Source organism: Cryptotermes secundus, unplaced genomic scaffold, assembly GCF_002891405.2.
Source record: "Cryptotermes secundus unplaced genomic scaffold, Csec_1.0 scaffold1964, whole genome shotgun sequence".
In the NCBI taxonomy this organism is placed as follows: Eukaryota; Metazoa; Arthropoda; class Insecta; order Blattodea; family Kalotermitidae; genus Cryptotermes; species Cryptotermes secundus.
Genome location: NW_019731612.1, coordinates 232,945 through 254,631, shown reverse-complemented (window position 1 = coordinate 254,631; position 21,687 = coordinate 232,945). Strand labels below are relative to the sequence as shown.

Here is a 21,687-nt window from a genome sequence, read left to right as displayed (position 1 = left end):
TTTCACATGGTGAATTACCCTTGTACTCTTTGCCAAGTGTAATTAGAATGACCCAGTTAAGGAGGAGGAGATTGACAGGGCATGTAGCACGAATGGGGGCGAAGAGGATTGCATATAAGATTTTGGTGGTAAAGCCAGAAGGAAATAGACAACTAGGAAGACTGAGACGTAGGTGGGTAGGTAATATTAAAATGGATCTTAGAAAGATAGTTTGGTGTGGTATGGACTGGACTGATCTGGCTCAGCATAGGGGCCAGTGGAGGCCTCTTGTGAACATTGTACTGAACCTTCTGGTTGCATACAATGTTGGGAAGTTCTTGAGTAGTTGCACAACTGGCAGCTTCTCAAGAAGGCTCAACTCCATGTAGTTAGTTAGGTAGCTAATGGTGAATTACCATGGGCTTTGGCAGGGAGAAGCGCTAGGTTTCTCTACCAACCCTGACTTACTCTGTCCTAGTTTTCAGTTTTTGAATACTGTTTTGTAAGCAGCAGTGCCACATTTCTATTTATCTTACATGCAAGCCTCTCTGAAGGACTGAAAATTACACTAGTGTGCAGGCTTACAACTTCACAGTGGCTCGTATATGTAACTCAAGATGTACTCCAGTTGACTGGATTCATAATATTCTGTGGTTCTAAAACCTCAGCAGTTCAACACCTTCATTTGTAAATCCCTCCAACAGATTTAATGCATGGCAAAGTTCACACCATAAGAACCAATTTCCTTATCATCGCTTTTAATATTATCATCCCACCTGCATCTTATCTGCACAGTTCATGGCTTTCCTTGCTTGCGTACCAAATGGCTACGTGTGCTGTGTACCGGTGCAACTATGTGGTTTGGGCATGGACAAAGCTAGCGAGACACCTACCGGAGTAGTAGTCCCATATATGCTATATGCTTACTTGAAGAGTATGAGACAGAATTTCAAGTCATTGTTTAGTTTTCTTACTTCTCACTTACTAGCCCAGGTGCTATAGTGTCTAGGCTATGGGCTGAACGACTGAGGAATCAAGCTTCAATTCTCGGCAGGGGCAAGATATTTTCTCTCCTTCATAGTGCCTAGCCCACCCGGCCTCCTATCCAGTGGATACTGGGGTTTGTTTCCCCAGAAAGAAAAGTGGCAGGGGTTAGAAGCTCAGCACTCACCTACATCTAATTCCAAAATTAAGAATGATAGGAAATTTGCCCCATTCCCCATATGTGTTTGATGCTTGGTACTTAATTAATAACTTTGCCTTACTTTAACAGTTCAGCTATCTCTTTGTGTAAAGTCAAAATATTGCTGACAAACTAATTTATCTGTATCTTATTCAAAGTAAAGAGACTGGATTTTACAATCATACAAGGTAATGGGTAGCATTATAATTTTTTGTGAATTTCAGTGTACTTCTCCTGAAAATGAGGGGGTGGAAAATGAATCTGTACTAAATGAAAATATGCCCATATATTTCAAAATAATAGTCAGGTTGTATAATTCTATTAAAAATATTAAGTTGTATTTATTAATGTTATATGAGGCATGTTCAGAAATTCTTCAGCTATCCTTAATAANATATATATACACCAATGCCCAGAACCAGATATGAACTGGGAATCACAATGTTTGATTGGTCCAGTTTTGTATGTGCCTTGGATCACACAGTGACAATAATTGGTTATTAAAACTGAAGTTTGGTGTTGTCATGTTAGTGAATTTAAAAGAGGCAGTGAACAAAAAGACAATATATTTTAAACGAAATATTATATTCATATTTATTGTAGCGATAATCTCAACTATGGAGTCGAATTTGCACGCAAGTTCGTTGATGCACCGGAGAGAGTGAAGCCTGCCCCAGAAACAAAGAACAAGAAAGCTTGGAGTGTGAGGCTGAGAATGAACCTGCATAATAATGAAGCTGGGAGACAGGTGAGTGGGTCTGTATGAATGTTGTGCCTCTTCCCCTTTTCCTAGCTTCCAGGTATTTAATAAAAAAACATTTCCGCACTTTGATACTCACCCGAGACATACAAGAGCCATTCGATTTGGGATTAGAATGGAATATTAATCTAATGTCATGGCTGAACAGAGTGGTAGGCTTTTGTTTGTTGTGCTTCTTTATGAATTTGTAGCATTCAGTGCACAAAGGTAATGTGCAAGAGGGAGGTCATGTCTGTCCTCTTCCTAAGTCACTTAATGGGCTCAGTACACTTCAGAATGGAATGCAGGGTACATTTCTTCATGAGTAATGTCGATCCACTGCAAACCTCACTTGATGACACATGGACCGATCTATATAGTTTCTGAAATGGCCTGATGTACAAATAAAATGTGCAGGTGTCCCAGTCCTTAAGATTCACACCGTGAGGAGGAGGAAAATACTCGTCCATTCTCAATCTTGGTACTAGACAGAAGTGAGTGGTCAGCTTCCTGCACAGCTGTTTTAACCACAAAAAGGAACTAATTAGTTATTGGAGAACTGAGTGAGCAGGATGCGTGTTGTGTAGAACCCTTCAGTTTCATGTGTTACTAGGAACATAGCTGATGTGATGTGAAGATAGCAGTCCTGTGTAACATCTGCACCATGCCAGTCTCTGTCTGCAGTAAATAAATGTAAGAATTCTAATTATAAATCACTCCGTCCAATGTGACCGTAAGTTTTTTACTACATAGAAACCCAACACCCCTACATGTTTCGGTCTCTGTGGACCATCTTCAGAGGGCAAACATCACTACAAATAGGAAACCACTATCACATAATTTGTTTACATGCAAAGTACGTACACTTATATGTTACAACACACAGTACACAGAATAGAACGTTTCATAAACACAATTCTGTTTACAATCACCCGAAAAATTAAGTGACTCTAGTTATAGCACTATAAACTGTGTGTGTGTATTTGTTTTTGTACACCTGTCAAACACAACAATCAATTAAAATAACTCACTTTCACTCTGTCATGTCAATTGAGTTTTTATGTGATTAAAGTGTAATGTCTGAACATGTTTTGCCTCTCATGGAATCATCATCAGTCTACAGGGTGAAAGTGAGTTATTTTAATTGATTGTTGTGTTTGACAGGTATACAAAACAAATACACACACACACACATATATATATATATATGTGTGTGTGTGTGTATTTGTATATTACATGTATATGTATTTGTATATATATATATATGTAGAATGATAAACACACAACTGGATGCATTCCTTGAAGAGAACTATATAAATTTATTTTTAAATAGTAATGTTTTTAATGGTATTGGTGTGTCAGATTGAGTATCATTAACAGGAAATGTAATTCTAGACAGGCATACACCTTTGTACCTATCAAATTTTGTAAGATCCTGAACCAAAGCCAATTGCCAATTTTGGGAAAGCTATGCAATAAGAAATACAAGAATCAGCGAGCAAGGTTATAACTACCAATCCGAGAAACTGTTATAGTGTGGTAGAATATAAATAAAATTTGACCATTAGGTGGATAAGAATATCAACCCCAGTTCCATTAGAATTTGACAAAACAAAATTTTCACAAAATCTTTGGAATATCTTGTTTAAGAAACTAATTTAATAGAAAATCACCAATGAAAAATACAAACCTAAAGAATTTAAAGAATTGTGCAAAACAAAATGATGCTAAACTTGTAACTTGCTTCTGATGGGAACCCAAACAGAAGAGATAGCCAGACTGTACTCCCCACACGAGATTTGCCAGAGTCCACGTCATTCAGCTCAGTTTACTTCATTCAGACTTCCACGATGCCCATCTGCATATGCATGCTGGGCCATTCCAGTTTCCCCATCGACCTTGCATAGGACCACATTTTGAGCTGTCTGTCTGTCTGTCTGTTTGGCATCTACCACATGCACAGAGAACAATATAGACACTTTGCCTCAATTCCAGAATATCCCTGTCCAGTCCAATTGTAGCTGGTGACAGCAAACTGTATGTTTACTTTCAGAAACAGTCCTCCTATTCAGACAGTTTCCAGTGCATCAGGGCTTAAAAGGGCCGTGCTGATTATCCTGCTCTTGTCTCCTACTGGTTCGCTGGGAACTGGCAGATCAAGTGGGAACTGACTTAGTCTCTTACATTTCTCTCCTGCTTCCTATATAATTTGAAATTTCAGCAAGCTAATTGCTCTGCTTGCCACCAGATTTCTGCTGGTTTCTTGCTTCGCTTGTTCAATCTTGAAGATGGAGGTGACGCATTTCCTTTGAAACATCGACACACTTTCAATGGACCAGAAGAAAGAACCCTCAAAGGACCTCAAATCCTGCATTTTGCACTTTGGTTGTGAACACAGTACTGGTATTAAAGGATGGATGCTGATAAACTGGAAATTGATGTGATTGTTTCTTCTGTCTCTGTTATTTAATGATGCTTTGTCAGCTCTATAGGTTATATAACACTGAGTGACAGGGTAATTATAGATGGTAAATTGGGAAGGTTGTAAATGGACCCAGTCATGGTCTCTTGAGCTGCTCTCGTGGCATTTGCTGTAGGGACTGAAAGAAACAAGGGCAAAGATGAATGAGAACAGTTTGCTTATGAACTGAGATTTGAACCCCACTCATGCTGAATAAAGACAGAAATCTTAACCACTACACCACAAGGTTGAGTAAGTTTGTGTGGTTCAGCTGGAGTACATCAGCATTAACCTGGAATGGTTGAGTGAAATATTGTAACCTCCATGTGAATGAAGATTTGAAGGAGAAATGAAACAAGATACAACAGCGCACTGCCCATGGAAGGGCTCTGATTGACGCTCTCTTTTCATAAATTTGTGTGTGAGGTAGGTTACTGGATTCACTTGTTATTTAATAATACTACATCAACTGCTAGTGTCTAATGAATGTTAGGACAATTATGAATTTAAAAACTGAAAGGATTGGGGGAGAATTATCTGTGACGACCTCCATAAATTGTGTAAAATACTTTAAGTACTTACTACAGCATAATGATGAAGTGTGTACATTATTGGTGTAAGTAAAGTAAGTAAAGGTATCCCTGTAACAGGCCCTGGAGGCCCATAGGATTGTGACATGTTGAGGTTCCAACATTTTATAGACATTCGGCCCATAAATGGCGGCAAGGTTGTCAGCCCTACACGCCAACCGCCCTTTACCCCTGATAACATTCCAAGAATATTCCTGATACTCATTTCAGTTAGAAGCTGAGTTGACCCCAGGCCATAGTGCGGCTGGAAGGATTAGGTCAATTGAAAAAGATCCAATGACCTCATCGGGACTTGAACCTGTGACCTTCTGGCGTGTAGCATAGTGCCTCCACCAACTATGCTACCGCATGCCCTCACATTATTGGTGTAGTGATAAAATGTAAAGCAGTGTACAAATACGACTATGACAGGATGGTCTAGGAGTGCAGCAAGTTTATCAGTGATTTAAACAACAAATCCTTCTTGTTAAGGAGGAGGTCCCTCCTCCCATGAAGGCGGACAAATATCTGTGACGGTGTACCAAAATATGGACATGGGGCCTAATCAGGCTCAGACCAAGAATGACTCTTATGGCTGGAAAGCCAGCAGCTTGCTCTGCTGGCTGCCTGGTTTCTGCTACTTCCTTACTCGGCTTACTCTTAAACACTAAAATGTCAGGGAACTCCTGCCAGAGTACGTGATGCTATATCCCAGACAATGAATTTATGGTTAGAAGGTTTAAAATTGAGGTCTTGCATAAAAATATTTGTTAAAGGTAAACCTATCCATGTAACAAGCCATGGAGGCCCATGGGTTGTGAGATGTTGAGGCTCCCACATTTTATAGACAGTCGGCTCACAGATGGTGGTGACGTCAGACCTATGTGCAAGCTGCCCGTTAACCCCAGAAAGATTCCTGGTACTCATTTCTGTTAGGCGCCGAGTTGATCCCAGAAATGTAGTGTGGCTTGAAGGATTAGGTCAAATGGTAAATCCAGTGACCTCATTGGAAATTGAATCCGCGACCTTCCAGCTTGTAGCACAGAAGCTCAACCAGCTATGCAACTGTGTGTCTCCAATAATATTCATTATTCTGCAATATGTTTCAGGTAGTCTCATCACTGATGAGAATGCAATGCCGATGCCATGGTATATCAGGCTCATGTGAAGTGAAGACATGCTGGAGGACAATGCCGTCATTCAATGAAGTCGGCGACACTTTGAAACGTAAATATCAACAAGCTGTACAGGTAGGCCATCCTGCATATTGATCGAGCCCTTCACACATTTTTAGCAGTGATTATATTAACAAGTAAATCTACCTACTCTTTCCTTTCTTTAGGCTTCCTGACCAATTCATTCATGTTTCTCACCTGCAAGCAGGTAGCCCCCAAACTGCGCAAACGCCTTCGTCGAAAGAGCAAGAGCAAGAGCAAGAGCAAAACCAAACGACGCCTGCCTGTTGGGAAAGGTGACTTGGTTCATATCCATAAGTCGCCCAATTACTGTGTGAATGATCCTCAGAAGGGAATCCCGGGGACATCAGGACGCATCTGTAATAAGACGTCTCATGGGCCCGACAGCTGTGACTTACTTTGCTGTGGCCGGGGATACAACACACAGGTTGGATTATGTCTACAACCACATAACTGTCAATAAATTAACTAAATTCAAGTACTTTTACAGAGTAGCACTAGGGAACTAGAATAAAGAGAATTCTATTGACATTTGTTACAGGATCACCGAGGGTCACTGACATTTAAAGCTAAACATATTCTAACTGTTGGTAGATGATGCCATGCATAGTCTCATATATTGTGTGTAGTAACAAAGTCCTTATGAGACATGTACTCTGTTTTAATTGCCATTTCAGAAGTAACGATAAGCTTGTATTTTGTGATCATTGCTTGGTCCAAATCTGTCACAGAGAAAGATATCTGTAGTGATTTAAATCATTTCTAGGACAGGAGCCATATTATGATGCTAACCAGCTCTTAGGTGCAGTTGTCTTGAAAATAATATCCTTCGGCAGTTACACACTTTTACCAGTTTTTGTACAGTTGTTCAAAACCTTTCTGCGAGCCACCTCAAGTTAGAGCCTGCAACATGACCTTTGCAGCCACATGAATTTGCAGTGTATGATTAGGAAGATGCAGTGCCACAGTACCCTACTTGGCATGTTTTTGCGTTTGCACCAACCTGGGCATTTATCATGAAAGTGTGACCAATCTTGGTCACCTATACTTTAAGACTCATAGGTGTCTTGCCTGCAATATACAGATGATCACCTCCATGTAACTGTCTTGTTAATTATACCATTCTCAGGAATGAAATCATAGTGCTTAGTGCCCTGCCAGTCGAAAAACACATCCATCATCACTTTCCCCTGTGGGATATGCTTCCAAAAGTTTGTGGTTCTTTTGATAATTATGACCCCTGCATATAGGACTGACATTTATTTTGGGGATGGCACAGGAAACGTTATATTTCCTCATGTGTGGAGACCTTTTGTAAGAATTTGAGGTTATTATCTGCACTGATGTGTTCAGCACTAGTTCTCATGTGTAGGATTTGAGATTTTCACAGTGGTGGTTACAAAAAATTTGGTCTTCTGGGATATAATGCCATATAGTCCAGCCAAAGTCTACCATTGTTTTGGGGGAACATGTTGCCTTCATCCTAAGGGTTGAAGACTAAACCTAGAAAGAAACCAGCATGGAAGGGAAGCAGGGGAACTTACTTGCAGAAAACCTGGGGTTGTACAGAAAACAGGTGAGCACTGCAAGAAGTGTCAGCTCCCGTTGGTTCATCATGAGAAAGAGGATGAACTGGAGGAGGGGTAACTGGGAACAGCCCTGAAAAGAGCCATTTGTGCAGAATTATGGGACCACAGGGGGAGAGAAACCATGCATGGGTGGAGAACAAAAGACCATGAAGTAGAAGGCATGTGCTGAGGTTGGGAAATAATAGGAGCAAGAGCTCTGAAGGGGGCCAACACAGGAAGGAAAGGCTTAGGGTTGATGGCTACCCAGAGAGGACAGAGTTGGTGTCCTGACAAGGGCAGTATCCAGACCTAGCAGACCTACATGGCCCCTTGGAGAACCCAGCTAGAGAATCCTGTGAGGAAGGCTCCTTATGATCCTTCTGTGAGCAGCTGAGAGGTTTCCATGACTTGCTTAGACACAAGCCATTCTCCATGCACAATCCTGACAATTTCCTGATGATGGAGTCCATATGTCTGGGTTTTGTGGTGAGGGTGCTGTTGCTATGGAGTGGGATGCAGTGTTTCAAGCTGTTGCTGTGCGCTGTCATGGCTTACTGGTCCACATTATTTTCCAGCCGGATGCTCCAATGGTGCTCCTTCTGCCATGTTGAACAAATGGCCTGTCTGTCCAATATAAACATCAGTGCACTTGCAGGGGGGATTGTATACCTCTGGTGTTCTCGGTCCCAAGTCATCTTTGGTTGACTTAAAGGAACTCATTGCAGGCCAACTGACTTGATATTGTGCTGTGACAGCACCCTGTTAATGCTGTTGAATGACCTGACAAAAGTCAGGAGAGTGACTGAATCTGGCTTGTTGTTGGCCAGAGTAACGCTAATAGTATGACTAAGAGCACAGCAAATCAGCCAGTCACACTAGCCCTTCACCTGACTACACAGCATTGTATTCAAGAAGATGGTATGGTGTGTCATTGTTTCAGGAAAAGCATACTTAGTGCAATGAGGTGGCAGACAGGGTGCATACTCAGATTCTTACCAGTGATCATATGTTAGCTCTCAACCAAAATTGTGACTTTCTGTATAGTCATTTCTGTTGTCTGATACTGATAATAGCGCACACTCTCCAACATCTATCTTAGAGTGTCCCCATTCTATGATGTCACAGGCCATGTGCTGCATCATTTGTCTTCCAAAGGCTCACAATTATCTTGAAACTCTGATGTCTCTCAGGACCTTAAACTGGTAAATCATTTATTTTCTATACACTGCATAAACATTTGCAAAATGTGTATCTCTAATTTTCCTAATAGCTGACAACCTATGATGTTGGCTTGATGTTCAAGGAAAATCACTTCCCAACTTTGAGACACCTGCAGCTTGGTGATCTCATCTGATACCAGTCACAGACCCTCGGCGGATTGAAACTGAACAATTCTGCCCTGTGTTATGGGCAGTCATGTGCAAATGCCACATTCACTTTTGTCACAGAACTTTTTAAAGCTGTCACATAGTACATTAGTATGGACAAAATTACACCATACACATGAATAACACTGCTAGTAACATGACATAGATGCATTTCTTTCATATGATTTAGTTCTGGCATATTTGCTGAAAGGGTTAATATTTTTTGTAGGCTTCAAAGAAAAGTATACCTTTTGGTGCAAAGTTAATTTCTGCTGCGAAATATAGGACTAATTAATAAATTATTCTAAATAGCTGAATTGTTGAACTGTATACACAGTAAACCCTAGCTAATCCACTTAGAATTTTATGGATAAAGTATGAAAAATGAAAAATGCTGTTCATGGTTGATTACATCTTTGAAAGACACATGGAATTTATGAAGGCAGATGAGTCACTTGTATGTTCAGACAAAACTTGGGTTTCTAAAAACCTGCACTTTTATGTTCAAAACCAAGCACAACTTCTGAATCTTCTATCGATGAATACATGTATTGTCTTCGTACAGTTTTAAAAATGAAAGCTCTCAGATGATATTTTGTTATTTATTTTCATTAGCATCACTTAATATATTGCTTTTTAAGTTTTTTGTCCTTTAAGGCTACCTTTTGCATCACCAATCTGGATTATTGCTTAATCTAGATGACCTCTCCCCTCCCAATTATTCTGGATTAACAAGGGTTTACTTTACTTAAAAATTACAGAAAATTTGGTAGAAGGGAACAGTAAGAATTCTTTGAAAATTGAGCCATTTAAAACACTTGGGAGAGATGAAGGTAATGGAACATATATTTCATCCAAAACTATGCCTATTATTTAAAAGCACAAGGACTCTTTAATATTTATGTATGTGAACTAGAGAATGCTGGTATTTCTTCTCTACCACGGAGTTAGACCAACAGACAGCTGATGAACAAATCACCCAATCAGTCTAATTGTTTTCATGTTTATAGGAAACAACTAATGTTTTTTCTTCATCTGTGATATGACTTTGTAGATGCTGATTTTATATTTCAATATATTTCAGGTGATAAAACATGTGGAACGATGTCAGTGCAAATTTGTGTGGTGCTGTTCTGTGAAATGTAAGAACTGTGAAACTCTAATTGATCGACACACCTGCAAGTAATTGTTAACTTCCTTTCTTGTAATTCTCTCTTTTCTTGTCACATTCACTGTTTCTTTTGTAATTGTGCCAAACAATATACATATTTTTAATGGATTCAGAGGTAGGTGCAGTTGCATTGTGTCAGTGCTAACAGAAGTAACAAATAAAAATTTGAACACTTCCATAATTTAGGCCTAAGGCTTGCCAATTTTTATGTATAAGTAGCAGCGTGACCAACTTACAGCTTCCTGAGAACACTGAACTGCTCAGGTGCTAGAGTTCTGACCCTTCTTCCATCTAATCATGCCACAGCAATTTGGATTGCCAGCAGAATCGATATTGATATATTAGCCTTTGGAAATTATTAAAAATAACACATTCAGATTACAGCAACTTCTGCAGATGTTCTCTCTTGATTTTGTTATCAGGAATGATCAAGTCTAGCACTGATTTTCGTCATTACTCTTGTTAAATAATGAAATGTGAAGCGCCCACTGAAGGGAAAGTGAACAGATTTGTGCCAGGCTTGAACATTTTACTTGGAACCCCCTCAAATGCCTTGCATAGGAGACTGAAGTTTTCAAACTTTTTAATTTATTGTGTTTCAAAATGTCACCTTAATGTGTGACTGTAAATTTCATGTAAGTACCAGGAAAGCAGCCTGTTGATAGAGACTATTTCTATCATCCGCTCTGATCACACAAGTATTTGTTTGGTTGTTTGTTCATTCATTTGTTTTATTATCATTCATCCATGCATTCGGGTACATAAGCATTGGATATAGAAATTTTCAGTAGATTACATTGATATATTACATAAGATAAATAACAATTAAAATATATATATGAAAGTAATGAATGCAAACTAAAATACAATGCTATAATTACTGGGGTATAGATTTCTTAATTAAAATTCATCACAACACAACAACAGGACAGTTGATGTTTAACAATATTTTGCTACATATTTCTGCTTTTTTAGAAAGCCATCAGGCAAATACACAATTAACGTGTTCTTAAGCTACTGAATTGCATACCATATAATTCAGTATAGTGCTGGATTTTTGACAGTATACCATAATATAATAATATATAACATAAAATAAAATAAAAGATAAAGATTGTAAATGAGATAAGTTAATTAAAATATAATTAAGAACTATGCATATAATATGTCCTATTAAGGTAGGTTGTTGCAATCGTAATGTTATGTCATAGTGTTTTTGCAGACATATGGCAACAGTTTTCTTGCTAATGTACACGTATGAAGTGGTTAAAATTCTTGGAGGCTCGCTGGCATGCATGTAGTATTATCTACTTTTGATATCCAGAAGTAATATAACGAGAATAACGATTATGAATATTTTGTAGTTATATTTAGTGTGATTAAATATTGATAGTGATGTTGATACTATAGTTGTACTGTCTACTTACTATTTGATGGGTACCTCTATCTACTTGTATTATGTCCGGTCAGGTAGGAAGGCGGATTGCAACTGATTTGGCGGTATGTGTCGTTATGGAGTTCTGTTTAAGAGGGGGGGGGAGAGAGGTAGAGACAGGGTGTGTATGGATGGCAGGTAAGGTTATTGTTTATGTTTGGTAAGCTGTGATATGTAAAATTATAATGTAATTGCTTCTTTTTTTACTGATGTCATACATATGAAATCTTTTGTAGGTATCCAAAGCTTGACCTTTCTTACCAATATGTAAAATTTCCATTGTTTGGTCTATTGTATGGTATTCATATGTACTGTCTACTGTATGTTGGGTGAATTTGGAATTTTGGCATTATTCTTTATATCCCTTATATATTCTTTAAATCTAATTTTAAATGTTCATCCAGTTTGTCCTATATATTTCAGTGGACAGTCTGTATGTGCAAACATCAACATCAACTGTTTTGTTGTTGTGTTGTGATGGATTTTAAGAAAGAAATCTATATATTTAACACAACAGGATGCTTCCATTGAAAATTACCCCAAGATCGAACATTTATTATTTATCAAGATACTCTTCAACAGAATAAAAAGAGTTTTCTATAAGAAACCTCAGTTTCTTAATATTTTAGACTGTAGATATTTTGAGTCTGCTAATAATCCAAAATCCTGGAGCCTGATTAGTTAGTGGGCATGTGTCACTCTTGCACTTGAGTGGTTCAATGATTGTAGGAACCTCTGAGATGATTGCACTGTGTATTAGCTCATAGAATATTTTCAAGAAAACTCTAAATATTTAATGAATTATATTAGAATTTTAACTGTGAAAGAAGATTTGATGAATGATTTGTCTGAGTGAGAATTTAATCAAAGTTGCATACTCTCATCACATTCATAGGAACTTTCTGCTCACACATCTGTACTACATTTCAGCAGCAGCAACATTAATCAGCTTAGATGTATGTTGTCAGTTTAGTTTGGAACCATGTCAATTTTTATAATGAGTCTATTGGACTTCCCTTATGGTCATAAAAGATTTTATTTGGGATTCTGATTGGTACATTTCTTTTGGCTTATTGTTGAAATCCGGTGTTGAGTAATATAAGAAAACAATAACCTCAATTCAGTCTGTTGGTGATGGGAATGGTTTTATCAGAAGTATTTTGCAGATCAAAAATAAATTCAGATACCTAGATGTAACCAGCGATTTTCAAGAAAAGTTATTTAGATAAGTGATATTTATCAAATTTTTAATGTTGATAAATAGTAGAAAATAATTGCAGTTCATTTTAATCGGGAAACACCTCTAAACTTTGCGCTTGTTAGGGTATTCACTCTATTACTGTTCACGGGATTACTATAATCTGAATGTGATGCCCTGTGGCATGACAGGTTCTGTTATCAACATTTCAGAGGAACCTGCTGCTTCTATCTTCAGGGTGCAGTTTAGCGAAACCGTACCATGATGATGGAGATGACAGGTTCCCCCAAAACACTGATCGCTTTCTAACAAACTAAATGGTGTTACATCCCAGGAGACAGCACAATCTTCATAGTCATCACCATGAGAAACTCTTATCTCACAGGGTACTTGGTGTTTTTGATGTTTATATTTTGTGGTCTTAGTCCTAATGCTACCAAACATTTAAACTCTCTTTAGTGTACACAGTACACTCCCGGTTATTTGGGTGCAGAATATATGTGCATGTTCTTTTATTTTTAATTTCAATTACTTATTGGGGTCACTAAATGTTTTTAAAGCCACATGAGCCATACACAAGTACTTGAGAACCAAACTTCTGTCTCTCTGCTGCACTCTCCATTACAGCCATTTCTGTGGTGCCATACATTCACCAAATTGTTATTACAAGACGCAGGAGAAGGGACCAAGCATTACGTTGGACTAATCTTTGTCTTTTCTTAGGTATTTTCTTTTTGTTTTCATATAAAAACTTTCCTTTAGATTCTCTTTTGTTTATTCTCAAACCATTCCCATACCATCTTATTCCTTTATAGTAAGTCTTCAATTAATGGTGCCTCCATTGTTGTTGTGAAGTAATAAGTATTCATCAGTTTTTATCTTTTGTAATATACTGATATTTTGCAAAAATTTCATGATTGTTAGCTCACCAGTTCCTGGTGTACTCTCATCTGCAAATACCTATTTATATTAAATTAGGGAGAAATTTTTATATTTTAGACATCTAAACACACGTCACAATGAGCATTAAAATCCAATGCTGGACTTAATCTGCTGTCAGATCAAGCCATTTCACACCTTCATAACCTGCATCTAGATCATATGATCCTTTTGTCTTCAACTTGATCATACAAATGTTCACATTCTCAAAATATGAATTAATACATCATTGAAACAATTGGTAATTGTCTCAACTTTTTACAAAATTTCTGAGAAAAATATTATCCATTTGTGATGAGCCTATCACAAGCAATGACAAGAAGCAGCGGAATGATTGGAAGATGAAATACAAGTACTCGGAGTGAAATTTGCCTGCCCCAGTGCTACTTCGTCCAACAGAAATTCCAAACACTTAACAATTTCAACCATGGCATGACCCAAGTGGGGATATTTTTTAATAAAGTACAGTGTTCTACAAAACTGGAAATTCTAGTATATTCTATATTAATGTTCTGTATGGTACTGGTTGTAATAATTGCTGTCAATTTTTTGTAAAGAAGAAAATGAAAAGGGTATGGAATATAACAGGTGTACCTGAAACTTGAATAAACTGCACATGGAAATGTTAAATTGGTTCACTTATTTAATGAATTGCTCTCTAAATGAAGCAGAAGGAGAAGGGAGGGGCAGTGTTTCAGCAGACACATTCTGATCTGTGATATGAATGGTGCTGATTTCCTGCCAGGTCACACTGTATTGCTAACCAGAACTGTTTTCAACCACAATATTTAGGACTCTGATGAAAGTGTAGGTATCTTACTGAAACAGTTATTGTGTTTCCGGACATTATCACTTTTTGGAGAGTGGATTCTGTCTCCATTTCATTTCATTTCATTTTTATTATCATTCAACAATCCATACATACAGGTATTACAACCATTTGGATAGGGAAATTGTCATATTCTCCTGCGTATCTTTACAGAATACACTGTACTACCCTAATATAGGGGGTTTGTCATCTGAATAATATCTAGATCCAGTTACCATTAACTGCATTGTCTTCACACAAATACAACAAATTAATCAGCTACATATTACATTTACACACTTGAAAAATCAAAAGACATAAATTCATCTACAGAATAAAAGGAATGTTTCAGCAAAAAAGATTTTAATTCTTTTTTAAATGAGTTAAAATTTTCCCTTTGTTTTATTTGATTGGGGACCTTATTATACAAACTAATTCCCATATTTATCACACTCCTCTTAAAAAGAGCTGTATTACAGTGCTATACATGAAAATTTAATTTTTTCGTGTGTTATAATTATGAATGTCTGAATTTATTGCCATAAAAGCCTGGTATTTTTTGATCAAGCATGTCACCTCCAATATATACAGAGAAGGCAATGTTAAAACATTGTAATCTTTAAAAATTTGTCTACATGATGTGCGACTACTAATACCACTAATCACTCAAAGAACCCGCTTTTGCAATTTAAATATGCTTTTACTTTTCCCATCCCCACCGCACAATAAGATACCATTTCTCATACATGACTCAAAATTCGAAAAATAAATAATTTTTATCATATATGGACTCATTATTTCTTTTAATATTTTCACCATATAAATTACTTTGCATAGCTTTGCTTTTAGAAATTGAGCATGAGCGCACCATTTTAGGGTTTCTGTCATGTGAAATCCAAGAAATCTCAATTCTGACTGATATACAATTTCTGTATTATTAAAAACTATTTGTGGTCTTAACGGATCTCTCCGCTGTTTTGAATGAAATGACATTGCAAAAGCCTACTGAGTTGAGCCCAGTTGATAGAGCTAATCCCTAATCCATCTGCAGGAGTTAAGACAAACATTGAAAACATTAAAAAGAATCCACACACATGAGGCCTAGCACCTATGTCCCTGCACTCTTTCATGGTTATTGTTGTTAAAATCAGATTACTATCAGAACAGAATTGACTGGCAGGTTTAAACCGGAATATTCCAATTAATATGAGAGAATGTTAGGTGAACTGACTGTTGGGCCACTGTGTTCATTAGAGGTAACGTAGCCTTGTTTTAGCCAGATCAGTGATATGGGACTTGAGGTTTTTACAGTGGTGACTATAAAATTACTGTCTTCTGTGATGTAGCAGCATATAGTTCAATAACCTGTTTGTTAATATTTTGGACAAACTCCCCCACAGACATGAAGCCTGCCTGTTCCGCTGAGATATTGGTTCCTATTTACAAGACTATATGATATATCCTGAAGGACATTAATCTTCAATCAATGTTAGGTTTTCTTCTTTTAAAATACATTACAAAGGGATATAGAATAAAGAATACTGTACTTTTTATGTAAGCTGGTCAAGTGTATAATAATGGACTGAGTGGTAAGATGTTCTGGATCTTGAATGTGTGTATGAGTAAATGATGTGGCTTCACTAAGTACTGCTTAATGTTGTGATCTGATATATTAACCTGCCAACAGCCCAACCAGGCATTGCAGACTGAAGGCCTGTTATTTACTGCAATGAACCACAGACAGTACAAATGAGCAGTGTAAGATTTTCAGTGCTCTCTATTCAAAACTTCATAAACTTTAAGATAGATATTACTATTTAGTCTGTGTTTATATATAACAGTACTATTATGATTATGCCTGTTTCTGACCCTCACATGTACCATGACCTGTATATTTCTGTTGGACAAAGTTAAGTTGAAATAACAAATTTTCACCCTTTTGCCATTTTCAACTCACACACTTAAATTCCGGAATATCATAATATCCTGTATTTTTGTTCACAATTAAAAACACACAAGCAATTAAATTGTGCTTCAAGTAAACAAAGTTACCAGTATGGATGGTGTATTCTGTACCACAGTATATCAGAAGTGTTTCTTATGTGTAAAATATTAAAAAAAAAAACAATGAAAAATATTTTGTAGCTACAAAATAATTATATGTAAAATCTTCAGAATTAAATACACAACATATTTGTTTGGGGCCACATGAAGTTACTATATCAGAAATTAATACTGCCAGGTTTATGACTTAGTGATAGACACAAAGGTGAGACAATAGCAGGTCCAGATTAAGACTTTGTGGGGCTCTAAAATATGTTGTGGATGGGGACTCTGTAAGTAAAAATAAACTGTAAAATGAATGAATAACAAAATTAAACACTTTTATTTTAGTTATTATATGAACAAACTTTTTAATGGCAGAAGTTAATGTAATAAGAAAAGTAACAAAATACTGTTTCAATGAAATACTTTGTTTTGATAAATGGAACTGTACTTAAATTGCCAAGAAATGATAACATATATATGGATATGTGTGGGTAACACTGAAATGCATATTTGTGTATGCAGAAGTGCACAAGAACGTTAAAGCCATCGGTGCTTTGCAAAAACCACACACACATGCAGCAGAACTGAAAGCAAGGAGCAATGCCACCTCCAAATTTGTTTTCAGTTGTTGCAGGTGTTCCTGTGTGCGTGTATGTGTGTCTTCCACCATTCCAATTAGGTAAGATGGGATCAGCCACTTACATCTTCCAAGTTTTACATGAGAATGTTGTGCTTGTCTCATAGGTGGTATTTTTTCTTCATTATTTTGGAGCCTCTCAGATTGTGAGGCCCCAAGCTCTTGCTTATTTAGCTTATGCATAAATCTGGTCCTGGATGATGATAATGATGGTGGTGGTGCATAACTAATTTGACTAGTACTTGAGACACTCAATACAATATCAAGAATTTCCCATGAACCTGAGACTACAGTACACCTTCCTTTTAGCTTCTGTATTTTCTAAAGGAAAATTGGCTTGTCACTTGGTCATTCCACGTGTTTGTCCCACTGCAATAACTTTCAAACTAACTGAAGGATTTATATGAAACTGGGTAGCAGCACAGTGTTACTTAAGCACACGGGATCTTTATATTCACTAATTTCCCTTGTGAACCTAGGAGGTTGGAAATTACTCTAGTGAGACTGGTGTACTTGTAGGATCATAAAGTTTTGTTTCTAGAATATTCTGTACATATTTCATAGCCCATGAACATTTCATTCTACATTTTCTGTCCACTCACATTTTGCCCACTTTCTCAAGGCCACAAATATAGGTCTATTTTATTTTATGCCCAATTATCGTTTCTAGATAGAGTCCACTCAGCCTCTAACAGAAATGAGTACCAGGAATCTTGCTGGGTGTAAAGGGCAGCTGGCTCATAAAGTTGACAACCTCACCACCATCTATGAGCCAACTGTCTGGAAAATATGGGAGCCTTGATGTCTCACAACCCTACGGGCCTATTACAGGGGCAGCTTTGCCTTTCTATTTTTTACCTTTACAAATTTTCTGTTCATTGTTCCTGCTTGACACAGATTTAATTTGTATTTTTGAGATGACAAAGTGATAACACCTTACAGTACCAACAGGAAAAACTTATTGAATGCTGCAAATAAAATGATCAGAGAGAGAGAAAGAAGTTCTGATAATTCAGATAATTCAGCATGCAGATTGTCACACAAAAGTGAGGCATCCCACAAAGAAGTGTTATGTAATTAACCAAAGGCAAATTGAAAGATTCTTTATAATTTCAGTAAACTCCCTCAATACCTGGCCTCTGTGGGAAACGGATTGTGTCAGTTATATGACTTTAGCCCGAAATTAACAGCCGTGGGGATTTGTTGGACTGACCGCACAACACCCTCTATCAGCAAAAGTTGGCACTAAACTCTGCCATCAAGCAGCGGTTGCTCAGTAGGTATAGTTCGCTTGCGGACTAAAATCATGGAGTTTGCTTTGCTTGTATATGACTTTATCGGTTGTGTGTGATTAGATCTTACAGACATGCAGTAGAGTACAGTCTAGTAGACAAGCTTATTTGGTATTAAACATACAGTAAAAGAAAGATGAAGTGCACTGCAAATTGGTGGGTGAAATATTTTAGATATAGCGTAGCATGAGCAAAAACTCAACTGGCCTCACCGTAAGGATGCGAGGGAGAATGACAGGCAGCGCAGCTACTGATGGCTGTGAGAACAGTAATACAGACATGAGCCTAAGGGCAGTCAACTACAAAATTAAACTTCATGCATGGTGAATGAAGAGAAAGACAATGAATGAACCAATCATATTCTATTGCACCAAAAAGTGTTTTAACATTAACTCATTGGCCAATGTACCTTTATGCATTTGGTAATGATAAGTAAGTTAAATATGTATCTCTGTTGCCAAATGAGAGGTTGCATTCTAATTGAAATGTTAGGTTCCTACACTCTTGCTAAGGGAAGGGGGGTCAGTTGAAGTTGAAGCTGATGTGACTCATAGTGGACGTAAAACGTATTGATTAAAAGTACTATTGAACAGACCACCAGAACAAAAACATGTAGTCAAAACATTGTTCACACAAGTAAACAACTTGAAGTGGATTAGATGACCATTTGACTGGAGAAAATGAAAAATGGATGAAATTTCCACAGATGTAACTTCTGGGAACTGACATTTTGTGTAGTAGTAGAAGACTTTTGAAATATGTGTGCAGTTTCTTAATGTTAATTTATTTTTGTGTTTTCAGTTTTCTGGTGAAAAATGTGTAATATAATTTTTGAAGCAGCAGAAGAATGAATTTTCTGAGATGAACCATGGTGATTTAGACTGCTTGTTATGGGACTGAATTCATATTCTTGTTGTCTTTTGAAACTAGATTGCTGGAGATGCTAATAGTGAAAAGAATTCAAATCTTTACTAATACAGCTAAACTGATCTACTAAGTGTCATGTCTGTTTCATTTACATTTAATTATTTTGATCATATATTAATAGGAAGGCCACAGTGCATCCTAATAGAAACATTTCTGTCATGCCCATGACTAATGATATAAATGAATCCAGTTTTGTCCATTCAATAAGGGAGTAACTATAAATTTTCTCTGCAAATCTGAATGTTACAGTGTAGTTTTTTATTCTGCAATGAGGTAATGTTTGAGAAACAACAATAAGAAATATTTATAAATGGTAACATGTAACTAAGCTGTGCCAGTAATAAGTGCTAAAGATCTTATAAAGTGAATTAACTTCTAAATTCTTATTGGGTGAGGAGGTAGTATTGTTGTTATGCACAGCTATTGTATATGAATTATAACTGAAATGTTGAGTAATTACAGAAAAAGAAAGCTGACTGAGGAAGAGCAAAATCTCTTATAATTTTTATTATTACTACATTCATTCCTTTTTTCCATCTGGTTTGAGCTAGCAAATAATTGATGTGTACCAGCAAAACTGTCAAGGGTCAAAAGTCATGCAGCTGGTGGCACAGAGTATGTGTAAACTTTGGGGCTAATTGTTACTGTGGGAGTAGCAGTGAACATGTTTCTAGGGGGGGGAAGCACTGACTGCATTAACTGATCATGCATATTTCATGTGTTTCATGATTTTCTTTTCATAGTACATAAAAGTTAATATTGTTGGTCCATAAGTCCAGCCCACAATGTATTTAAATGTATCCCAGGCATTCTACAGCAAGATAAATTTTACAATCAGTCTGTCCTTAGGATAATCTTGTGATGCTACCTGCAGATTGTATTTTATGTAGCAACATATGTGTAAAAAGTGCAATTATAGAAAAATGTAACAAGTGGTAGGTCCGAATATCCCATAGGTCTGTATGTTAATTTTTAGAAGAAATTTTTATTGAAACACAATTTGAATAATACAGAGTTTTACCTGAAAGGTGTTTGGAAAACAGTATGTATAAAATCTTTCAACATCATCTTTCAGAGGCAAATACGTTCCAGTTTGACACCCGGTGCCATCTCCTGAACCCTGTTTGCTGTCCGGTAGCCATGACAAATACTGACAACTTGATGTTAATAACAGCATTTATATTGAAAAAGATACAAATTATATGTTATATAGTTAAATTAACAGATTTATCTGAGAAGCATTTCACTTGCACCAAGTGTACACTTACAAAGGAAGNTTTTTTGTTTTTTTTTTTTTTTTTTTTTTTTTTTTTTTTTTTTTTTTTTTTTTTTTGCCTGGACAGCATTAAACTCTAAATGGGATTGGCCCACGCTGCTTCTAACTTAATGTCCTACATCAGTTTGATAATTCTTAGGCTTGTGTATATAATGCTCTTGGTTGTTCACTCATGTCAATGAAACCCCACTGTAACATAGTGTGAAGTTATATTTATTCCCCATACACATGGATGTAAGTAATCGTTCCTTAAATCTAATTTGATGACTGATAATAGAGTTACAGTATTACAATAAATAGTGGATAAATCTGTGTAGTGATTGGTCCCTCTTTATTGCAACTATTAGACCCAACAGTATAAACAGTGTAGAAGTAAGCATTCCTGCAAAGCATGAATGCCTTGTCTATACTAAACATCTGTTATGTCAATAAAGAGCTCATGTATTGTGTTACATTATGTAACTCCATCTGTTCACCTCATCTCCCACAAACGTCCTTACTTTGTGTTAAGAAAATGCACTGTAATTTGTTTTTGCCCACTATCCACCATTTAGGTATAATTTATTTTCCTTACAGAAAACGAAAGAGATGATATTCATGTCCTTATGTCATTGTAGCTTGAGTCTAATGTACAAGTTTGGTTTATGGGATTTAGCTGCATTATATTTCAAACTTGCATAAAACTTCTGCTGTGGTTACCAGTTTCAAGGTGAATGACACAGAAGAAGAAAATTAGCCAATATATTGTCAAAGTCAAAATCTTGCAGTAGGAGTAAAAGCAGAAATGTCAAGTTATGTGGAGTCCGGTGTTAACCACAGTGTGTGGTTAACACCGGACCACACAAACCAGGGGCATATGGAAGTCATAACTGAAAAGTAGGCTACGAACGTGA

General features: G+C 36.9%; 1 protein-coding gene across 2 annotated transcripts in view; it reads left to right on the top strand.

The window, feature by feature from the left end:
- Positions 1 to 14,891, top strand: part of LOC111867320 (protein Wnt-16) — a 75,747-nt gene extending 60,856 nt beyond the window's left edge. Inside the window, exons 4-7 of one of the 2 annotated variants that reach the window (XM_023857064.2) lie at positions 1,766 to 1,910; positions 6,041 to 6,181; positions 6,315 to 6,554; positions 10,147 to 14,891. In XM_023857064.2, coding sequence (XP_023712832.1) covers positions 1,766 to 1,910; positions 6,041 to 6,181; positions 6,315 to 6,554; positions 10,147 to 10,248 — 628 coding nt within the window. In that variant the 3' untranslated portion in view covers positions 10,249 to 14,891. Of the gene's footprint in view, positions 1 to 1,765; positions 1,911 to 6,040; positions 6,182 to 6,311; positions 6,555 to 10,146 lie in introns of both variants that reach the window. The other variant, XM_023857063.2, reaches the window with a different exon arrangement.
- Positions 14,892 to 21,687: the final 6,796 nt, after the last annotated feature.